General features: G+C 42.8%; 1 protein-coding gene across 1 annotated transcript in view; it reads right to left on the reverse strand.

The window, feature by feature from the left end:
- The window catches only part of DSCAM (DS cell adhesion molecule), a gene marked incomplete at both ends in the record, with an annotated part of 477,096 nt that extends 467,043 nt beyond the window's left edge, over positions 1–10,053 (reverse strand). The window contains one exon of the mRNA XM_082498944.1: positions 10,011–10,053. Coding sequence (XP_082355070.1) covers positions 10,011–10,053 — 43 coding nt within the window. The remainder of the gene's footprint in view (positions 1–10,010) is intronic.
- Positions 10,054–10,578: the final 525 nt, after the last annotated feature.

A 10,578-nucleotide genomic window follows, 5' to 3' on the forward strand; every position in this document is an offset into this window, starting at 1 on the left:
AATACATGCTATTTATTTCATATAAAAATCTCTCAGCAGGAGGCCAAATGCACATGCCTTAGGAAATGCCAAAGCTAAGGTGCTCAACCAGCCTTAATCCCCTACTACAACTATTCCAATGTGCATCCACACCAGGGACTGAAAGTAGCAGAGACAACTTGGGGTAGAAGAGTAACTGCATCACATAGTGGGCAAACAAGGCTGTTATCTTTGAACGTGGCCAAGACAGAAATACAATGTACTGATCCAAAAAAGTTCTCAAAGCTTCTTGAAATTAAGTAGCAGTTGGGCTACTATTATTTAGCTGTGGAAAATGTTTAAAAAAAATTCATTAGCTCCTTTTGTAATTACTAAAAATCAGCATTCTCCTCTTCTATAGAAATGCATTTTGAGACGTGGTAGGAATACTGTAATTGCTTTTATCCACCAGGGACTAAGTTTTGAACATAATACACAAGCACTAAACTGCTATAGCTACAGTACCTTCAGAAAGGTATTTATTTTCCTCTGCATTGCATTCACGTGTGCCACTGGTTAAGACATTCAAAAAGGCGTCTAGCTCTGTCACTAGTGAAACAAACACAGCTTGAGTGCATGTAGCACTTCAACAGGATAGTCACATCTCTCTGAAGTTGCACTGCTCCTTCTCAAGCACGAACGTGCTAGCTAAAGGCAAAAAAACAGTGAAGAAAAGAAAGAGTTTGGACAGGTTTTTTTATTCTAGACCAGGACAGAAAAGCTAAAACCTAAACCTTCCTTCCCCAGTGAAAAAAAAAAACAAAAACAAAAACCAAACATATATCCACATTCCCTACTCTAGTCTGTGTTCCCACTATATCTGTATGGTCTTCCTCAGGACTTGCTAAGCAAGCAGCTCTCCAATTTGTTGTAGAGACAAAGAGCTGCTCTCTGGTGGGGCAGCAACCCAGTGCGTTGGAAACATCATCCTCCACCCAGCAGTGCTCTCAGAAGACCTGATCCAGAGAAGGCCCCAGGAGCAAGGCTGGGTGTTCAGGTGTCTGCGCTGAGCAGACCCCATTGCACCAAACCTGCCAGTTCCCGCTCCCAACAGCTGAACAGCAAATCATGACTGCCAGTGCTTCCCTGACAGCCCAGCCTCTTTTTCTGAGGATTAATTATCTCCCTTCTGCCCAATAAAGGAGCCCAGCTCCTTCCTTCTTCACTCAAACAAGGGACACGCACATCTTACCCTTCAGCTGCACTGACATTCATAGGATTGCTTCCTGTCCTTGATCCTCCTCACTCCCCCAAATTTGTTGCCACATTTGTTCCCGTGTTGCCTGAGGGGAAAATCTTTTAGGGACAGGATAAACACTTTTGCTACCAAAATAAAAATAAATAACTATAAGAATAAGGTGGAGAGAGGAGGGGTTGTAGGCCTCAAATTAAGCCTATATCACAGATGAAATAGCACGAGCAGACACATATGAAAGACAAATCTAAATACAGGCAAGTGAAGGACAAGGGCAGTTGGGAGTTTGAGCTCCCCTTCACAAGGCACAGCAGGATCCACGCAAAGCACCAGTTTCCTCCCTGGCACAGACCAGCAGCCAAGATGGAGTCACAGGGACCAGCACTGGGGAGTCCCAAAGCCACATGCTGTTTTGTTCCTCACCCACAGTTCATGCTTCCAAGGAAACAATCTCAGCCTTGCCTTCCCCACTGCAAACTGAAGCTGAGACTTGAGAGCCTCCCACCATAAGCTGTCCTCATACAGAGACTGCCCTCCTGCTGTCCCACAGGGCTTCATGCTCTTTGAGTGCCCTTCCTCTTCTTATCATACCTTGCAATGCTGTCTAGAATTGGTATCAGTTCCAAGCTCACCCTTTTCCCTCCCTTATTCTCCCCACTATAAATCCTGTTCATACCCCCTTCCCTCCCTTGCCCCTAAGCATCCATTTTGCATTTTTTTGAAATATATATTTACAAAACACTGAGAACTAAAAGCTCCAGCCACTGTTGACATGACAAAAGACACAGCAAACATCGCCCATCACTCAAGTCCCATAGCGAGATGGACCTTACTCTCTTGTGCTTCTCTTTTCCCTTGCAATGATAAAAATCTGGTTTCTAGAATGCATACACAACAGGGCTGTGGAAAAGGTTGTCGGTGGAAGATAAACCTTCAGGTCACACAACCAAAACTAAGAAGAAAGGTACAAAGGAAAGCTTCCTAAATATATACCGCTGAAAGCATGACCTAGGGTCAAAAACTTGTCTAGAAGTAATATATGAACTAGCTTTTAAGTTGCCCCACAGAAAAGCCACCTAATGGGAGGAAAAGACTAATCTGGAGAACGTGCAGTGCATGCAGGACCTTCTGGATGGTGAACCATAGAAGGCCTTTTCTGTTTAAACTGAGGTCCACCTATGCCCTGGTTTGCCTGGATGACATACTTCCCACCAAGAAAGTCGCCATTCCAGGGACTTCAGGATCTACTTTTCATAACAAAAAGGACTTTGTCAGGGACTTCCTCTTTCCTTAGCTCAAGCCAGAAATGGTCTAACAGCATGTCATATGTTCACCACTTAGTTTTCAAGAGTTTTTTTTACATAAAACTTATGCGTTCACATTATTTTTCTTGAGTTAGGACCAAAATTCCAAATAACAACGTCCCCACAGAAAACCCCAAGGACTTCAGAAGGTAATACTGTAAAACAAAACCAAAACCAAACAAACAAAAAAACCCAACACACAATGATTTTTGATAGAGAAAAGAATCATGCAAGAGAAATTAGCAAAAGCCAGAGCTTACATTCTATGCATCACCTTTCCATGGTCTGGGAAAAAGCTACCCACTAGCATTGTGGTGCACCCAAATCTTACCATGTGATTTGTGCAGTCCAGTACACACTGTAACAACGATATATGGGTTCCTCCAAGGCTGCACCTTTCAGTATCCCACTAGCCTTCTCTGTCAGCTTAAACAAGAACCACATGTCAAGGACATACATTTGATATTTGAAATTCATACTAACTACTAGGAACGTCTACTGAACAACCACATGTTATCATGGAGATGCTTCTAAAGAACAGTAAAAAACAGAACTGAAAACAAACACTTCCATCAAGTCCCTTAATTTGGTGGCACCTGTAAACTGGGGCCATGAAGGGCTGCCACTCCGAAATGCTGAGAGACAAACACCCTTAGCGTGCAGGATTAGCATAAGCCACTCATTTGCAAAACCCCATGGGAGGATTTCACGCCAACAGATATTTATATAGACAGAGTAACCCTACAGTCTTATCTATAGAATCACTGTGAGTAGATTATGTAGATAGGCAACTATTTGCAGCTACAGTGCAACGTAATTATATTCTAGTTGTACTGAAAGATCCCTGCTCCTTTCAAGGATCGTGTTTCTCATATTCTTAAAACATTGGAAGGCTCCCCAAAATTTACACAAAAAAATTGCTTTAGATGACAGAAAGTTACTAAGAATATTTTTTAGCCTAGTACAAACATAAATCTTAAGCCATAAATCTTCTGCATGGGATTACCATGTAATTAATTGGAAGAAAATAGCATCAGTATACTTGGACAGCAAAGCAAGTGCTAGATTTTCCATGCACGGTAGCTTTTAAGCAATTACAAGCTATATAGATTTACATATGTATATAAATACATATATTTAAAAATCTCAGAAGGAACGGTTATCCCCGTCATACTAGGTTAAGAGCCACATGAGCAGGATGGTTGGTCCCCAGCTCACACGGTGGCATGTGCTGAACGTCAACCAAGCAAAAAAATTTCTCAGGTGGTCCTTTTATGTGCCTTTGTATCTGCTACATCAATATGTACCAGGGTGCTATTTTCAGATGTGCTTTTGGGCTGCCCCGTGGCCCATGATTCTGCACTCATGCAGGGTTTGTCCTTCTGGAAGCTTCAGCAGAGGCACATCAGTGATTCAGCTCGGGTCGCCGTGCTGCTCTCTCCCTCAATTACGAGGAAGCTCCAGGGAGGCTGGTGTTTAGTATGGAGGTGACTCTCTTTCTCAAAGCCTTTGCATTTAAAAATGCCTTTCTATAAATAGGATTGCTGGCTCACTCTTAAATCTTACTCCCTGCCTTCTAAGTAAAAATAGCTTAAATAGGGATGCTGGGAAGACTTGTTAATCTCTGTCATCCTGTCTGTCCATCCATTTGCCTTTCTTTCTTTCTTTCCCCAGTATGTATCATAACATTTGTTGCCCACTCCACTATGAAAGGTATATATTGATATACCCTACTTTCTCTTTTTCTGGTGAGTAATCCAATGCCCTAATGGGAAAAAAAATACTTATGAGGTAATAAGAATTTTTTAGTGAATGGCAGTATAAAAAGAAAAGCACTGGCAAGAAAAGCCCACAGTGCTAACAAGTACCTGAGGAATCTGTGGCTTGTTCTTAGAGAGGTTCTCTTCAGCGCTCTAAAATATTGTGCTGTGAAAGGCTCTTATGAAATACCTCTCATTCATTTTATTTTTGAAAATACCAATTGTTTGATGAAATGTTTTTTAAGAGACGGGGAGGTGAAGACTGAGAAAACAGGGCTTCTTTTGAAGAATAACATTATTTGAAATCTGAATTTCATTGATTTCATAACAGGTTAAAGGAAAAGGAAGTGCTGATCAAGAAGGACTGTGAAATATCTCAAACTATATTGTGAAACAAGTAATTTTAACTGCATACACCTACGCATTCACCTTGAAATAATTAAGTATTCTGATCTACAGACCTGTATTACTTAGAATGGATTTTTTTTAGTACTTTTAGAATTTCAATATCTCAAAAGAAATTTAAAAAAATCAAATGATTGTACCTTAGAATAATTAAGCTGAATATAATGTTTTTTCTGCCTTCTCCAGCTTTTAAAGTGAGAGCTGGAATAAGTGTCCTTCCCACTGCAAATCTGAAAGAGCCTTAGACTGGGAGATTGATAAATAGCATGCTCCAATCAAAATCAAAGGCTAAATGAGTGGTACGTTCGTACAGGCCTTGATCCTACACACATCTTGACTTGTTAACTGGAGTAAACCTTAAGGGAAAGGAAAGAGGTCCATCTATTTTGCTCCTCAACCCACTACCCTGCCCCCTCCCCACCAAAGATATTTCGTTTCAATGTTTTTTTGCTTTTTTTGTCAGTTCCATGGTTTTGAAATTGGTGAAGGAGATTATTTTCCCACCCCAAACAAGCCCTGCACCCGAGAGAGCGGCATATTTAAGAGACTCATCCAGGCAACGACATAAAAAGTTGAGGTCCAACCTGAGCCCAGCTGCTCCTGTAACAGAGCCTTGCACAGCTCATAAGCTGGAGGAACTTTCTGGATGAGCTACTCAAAGCTCACAAGATTTTCACCAATAATTAAGTTTATCGGTTTATTACATGACAAGAGTTTACTCAAGAACAAACAAAATTAAAACCAACTTCTAAACTTTTCTGGATGCAGCAGCATCAGTGAAGAGGCGACACTGAAATCACAACGCAGAGCTGGAAGCTATTTAACAAGGTTTATGGGTTTGTTTTTACCATTCGTGAAAATCAACTTCGCTTTAAACCGTTACCAAAAATACCTTCGTTGTCACACACATCTGCTATTCAGTGTTATGGAAAGAAGACCCAGCATCCACCAGTTAAAAAGTTTAGTGACCATTGATAGAAAAACGGAGACAAAATGCCTCCTTCGGGCAGTGTCTGTTCCCACGGCTTTTCAGAAACGTTGCCAGACTCGTGTGGTTTGCTGCCCACTAGTGTCGTGTGGCACCGGCTCTCCGTCACCGCGCTGGCAGCGGCACAGCGCACTGCCCACTCCTGAGTGACAAAAACCCCAGCCGGCGAGCCCCAAAGCCTGGGGACCGGGACAGCCTGAGCTGAGGAGAAATGCTGCTTTTGAAATGGAAATAGATATTGCCAACGTACTCCGACTGCCTCGCTAAAACAGTTTTTTCTTCTATTTGGCATTTGGTGATTAATTAATAGCTATTCATAGCTTGAGTAACACCAGATTAAAATCACCATCAGCTGTACTGATGACATCCACAAACATACACCAAGCTAAATGCTTTCTGCACATGCATTAAACTTTCTAAGGTAAGGATTTGGTTACACAATTCCAGATAAGCTATGCACGTATTACAGTATGTTCCTACAAAGAGAGCCGTTTGCTCTTTTCCTTAAATGTTTCGTCCCCAACACCGAGAGTCACCATTTTCTTTGGAGAGCGTCATTAATACCACCGTCGCTGTCACTACTTACGCTGCAGCCTAACCCCCGCTCTCAGTTCTGCATGCCCCTTCTCAGTCCTCTAATATGCTGCTAAAACACATATTGATAGATACAGGGCAGGGGAAGGATTCAAACAGGAAGTAATTTTAATGGAAATTTATTTTTAGTGTCACCTGTACTGTACTGGGTACCTCCTGATGCTCCATTGATTTCAGCAGAACATCTGTGGACAGCAGACATATAAGAAACACAGCCAGAGAGAAGCCTGCAAATGGGTTCAGCATGCCTCTGCCAGGGATTAAATGATACCAAAAGGTACTCATTGCTGAAAACATCGTAATTCCGGAATAACTTTATCACAGTAATTACAATAAAGAGTCAGGATTTTGAAGGAAGCCATTCTCCCCTCGCAGCCTACCGTACCCTTCTCCCTCCCTCCTCTCTCTGTAATTAGCGAAATGCCCCCTTTACTAATTATGGCCAGGCTACAGAAGGCATTCGCTGTCCAATTTACACGCTTGCTTCTGGAATCCTCGGGTATAGTAACATGGAAGGTAGTGCAGATATAGTAACCCTGAAGGTAACTCAAAATATTGCTCAGGATTGTAACTGCATGACTCAGGCTTTCAAAGTGGCGAATTTAACTGCATAGCTCTCCCTGATGTCTGTATCGTCCCACGCACTTACTAAGGCTGCAATGCATTTATGGTTAATAGTTACCTGTTCTTTTAAGAAACTCGCAGCAATGAGAGTTTTAAGCCTTCACAAAACCTAAAAACTTCAACCAGGTATTCAGGAAGGTTTTGTTTCAGGCTTCAGAAATACTAATTGGATGTAACAGCACGTCAGTATTTTATTGTCCCCAGAAGGAAGCTATTTCGCAAACATAAAGCCTACCCAGTGACACTGCTCATATCTAATTTGACAAAATGTATTTGTGCTGAGTGACTGTAGGGAAATATTGGGGCCAACCTTGCTATTGTTATTCAGATGGTTTCCATTATCTTCAACAGAAATTTAGCCCAAGATGACAACTACAGGGTTTAACCCATAATGTGTGGTTTTATTTTTTAAGCTATTTCTCCCTTCAAAAACAACAACAACAACAAATACACAACCCCCCCAAAACAACAACAACAACAGGACCATAAACGCAAGCGGTCTTACACATTCTAAAGTTAAAATTAGAATGAGATGTAATACTTAATTGAAAACCACTCATACATGTGCTTGTGCTTTAAATAAATATAGTGTGGTTCCATAAGGGGTTCAGAAAAGGCAATGGCAGAAGCCAAGCAACCTTCAATAGCCTCCCCCCCAATACAGTGATAAAAGAATACTGCCTCTCACACAATGGAGTTCAGATAGAGTTATAGATTGAATAACGAAAAGGAATGTGTACCCGACATATCTATTTATATATGCAGTCATTTCCTTCAAAGAGACACACATTTGATACGACACTGCGTTAAAATCTGAAGTCCCTTAATAATATTATTCTTTGACTCTTGACTCTGCTGTGATGGCCCAAATAAGTGTTACTAATAAACCAAACCAAGTTGTTCAGTCTTAACGTGAAGGTAGATGCCGTTTTCAAAAATTTCCTTTAAAAAGATCCTAAATGCATATGCATTTTGCCATCAAATATGATGTCAAAACCAAAAATACTTTTTACATTGCAAAGAATCATTGAACCATCCATTACCTATTTCTATAATGCTTTCATCTTAAAATATTATCACACAAAAACATTTTATTTTAGTAATGTAGATTCAAAAACGTTGCTGTGCGGCAGTATAGAATCTATGCAGATGTGTCTGTCATTTATACATTATACTACTAAAACTAGAAAAATCTTTGGGATACAAATTCATGTGTGTGATCCAAAGACACATGGATACTGAAAGTGAAATTGCTACTGACTTCATAGATCAAGGAATAAATGCAAGTGATTTTCATGGTATTTCAACCTCATAAAGCAAAAATTGCTCTGGTCTTCAAAAACCCCTGGAAGGGGGACTAACTAGCTTAGAACATAAAATTTATAGCGTCGGCACAGTAGACCAAAATATATGCTGCTACTTTATTTAAGAGATATAAGATTTCTGGACATAAACAGAGTTCTTTCCGATGCAAATCCAGTTTTAAATGAATAGGACCGGTAAGAGCATATATTTTCAGGCTGATTCTGTCTGTCTTATTAACAGCAAATCTCTCCCTGCAAGGTATCTGGCTGAAGAGGACCGAGAGAAAAGCACAGCACTGCCTGTCAAAATAAATAAATAAATAAATAAATAAATAAATAAATAAATTCTTAACGTTAGAACTTGTTGCAGTTGTACTACTGCTAGAAGAAATGCAAAATTTTGAAGTTTTTGGTTTAGGGTTTTTCAATAGTCTTCCGTTCTGTGGCACTCGGAAGGTGAAAACACTTTAAGATAGCCCTAAATGCACACTTAAGATTCACCTCCTAATTTATGATCTATCTGGCTATTCGCACTGGGCTGGCCATGCCTGTCAATGTATTTTCTCATCCAGCATATACTTAAGTAGATGTGAAGGCACCCTCATCCAGCAATCATTCCTCACCCTCTGCTAGAGGTTCAATTATTCGTATCTTCCAGGAAAATCTTACACTTTGCCCCGCGCTTCTCTCACGTTCATTCAATACAAGTAACGTTGTCCTATTATATCTGCTTTGCCTATTTTGAGAATTGTGTGTTTAATCTTTTTCATTTAACTGTCCGGATGTAACACATTACAAGCAGTGCTACATTCTCAAATCTGCGAAGAAGGAGGCAACGTAATAGAATAGCTATAATCACAGACTACAGCATAATTTGTATTCTGTCCTTAAAACTGCAACGCTAATATGCATTTTCATAAAAGTTATGCAATTTAAAGATATTTTCACATATGACATGGGTTTCAATCACATATACCTACATGTTCCAAAATACCCCATCCACTATTAAAAAAAAAAAAATCCAGAAACTACAATAAATGTTTGTCAATCAAAGAGTTTGCAGAAGAATGAAGAGGGGAAAAAAAAAAAAAAAAAAAAGAACAGGTTTACCTCTATTCTATCTCCACTTTTATTTCCCCTTCCTAACTTTATAATTGACTGAAAGAGTCTTCAATATTTTCAGATGATGTAATGCTTATCCGTGCATGTTTTTACATAAATGAGCGAGGGGAAAAAAAAAATACAGAGCAGGTACCTTTACAGTGAAATGATGAAAGGGAAGTAAATTTAAAATATTACTTCTTAAACATATATATATATATCTATAAAGTATTGTTAGGTGAGAGCACAGGGCGATTTAAATAAAATAAATAAATAAAAGAACACCCAAAGGTAAAAAGAAGCAGCCTCTCACTGCAAACGCTTAGGACGAAAGCCCTTCAAATTATCGCCGTGCACTCAGCCGGATTTACACGGCACTTCGCAAAATTCTGTACTTTTGCGGCTGAGACAGACAGAAAAAGCACCTCCGTCCCTGCCTCTCCGAGCACCGTCTTATTCCGAGCGAGGCAGACGCGCAGCAGCGTGGCTCGGTTACGGGCTGTCACTTTGCTAGGTAAGCTAGTTTAAATGATTACAGAGCAATTTCGCCCTTCTCCTCACGGCTGCCGGCAGCCAGCGCCACGCTCTAAACACAAAAGGCACCACCGCGACCCGCTCGCCCCTTCCCGGCCGGAGGGAAGATGGGGTGGAAGGGAAGAAGGAAGGGAAGGAGGGAAGAAGGGATGGAGCTCCGAGGTGGGGGCGGGCAGCGCTTACCATGCGAGATGCTGTGGAGCAAGGCGACGGCCAACATCCACATGCCCCCGCCGCTCCCCCGCTCCCCCGCTCCGGGCTCGCCCTCGCCCGCCGCGCCCACGGCCGGGCCGGAGCTGCCAGGCAGCGCGCAGCGGGTCCGGCCGCCGCCTCCCTCGGCCGCCGGTGGTGGCCGCTCGGTGGGAGCCCGCGGGGCCGCTCGTCCGCCCAGCGAGCGCTCAGCCCCGCCTGCAGCCCCGCGGCTCCGCCGACACTCGCCGCCCGGCTCTCGGGCGGGGGAAGAGGCAGCCGGCGGCGGGGGCGGGAGGCGGGTGCGCGGCGCCCAGGTGCGTCCTGGGCTCGGGGAGGCGCCCGCAGGTCGGCGCAGGCAGGGACGCAGGTGACAAGCTCCTCCGGCGCGGGCGCAGGAGCATCCCCGAGCGGCGGCCAGCCCCGAGCCCCGCCGCGGCCAGCCGGCTCCTCACACACCTCCCTCCGGCCCGGCGGCGGGCGGGCGGGCGGGCGGGCACATCTCTCCTCTCCCGCAGCTCGAATCACGTCGATCCCGCCGCTAAACCTCCCCTGCCCGCCG

Source organism: Vanellus vanellus (genome assembly GCF_965231255.1).
Source record: "Vanellus vanellus genome assembly, chromosome: 1".
NCBI lineage: Eukaryota > Metazoa > Chordata > Aves > Charadriiformes > Charadriidae > Vanellus > Vanellus vanellus.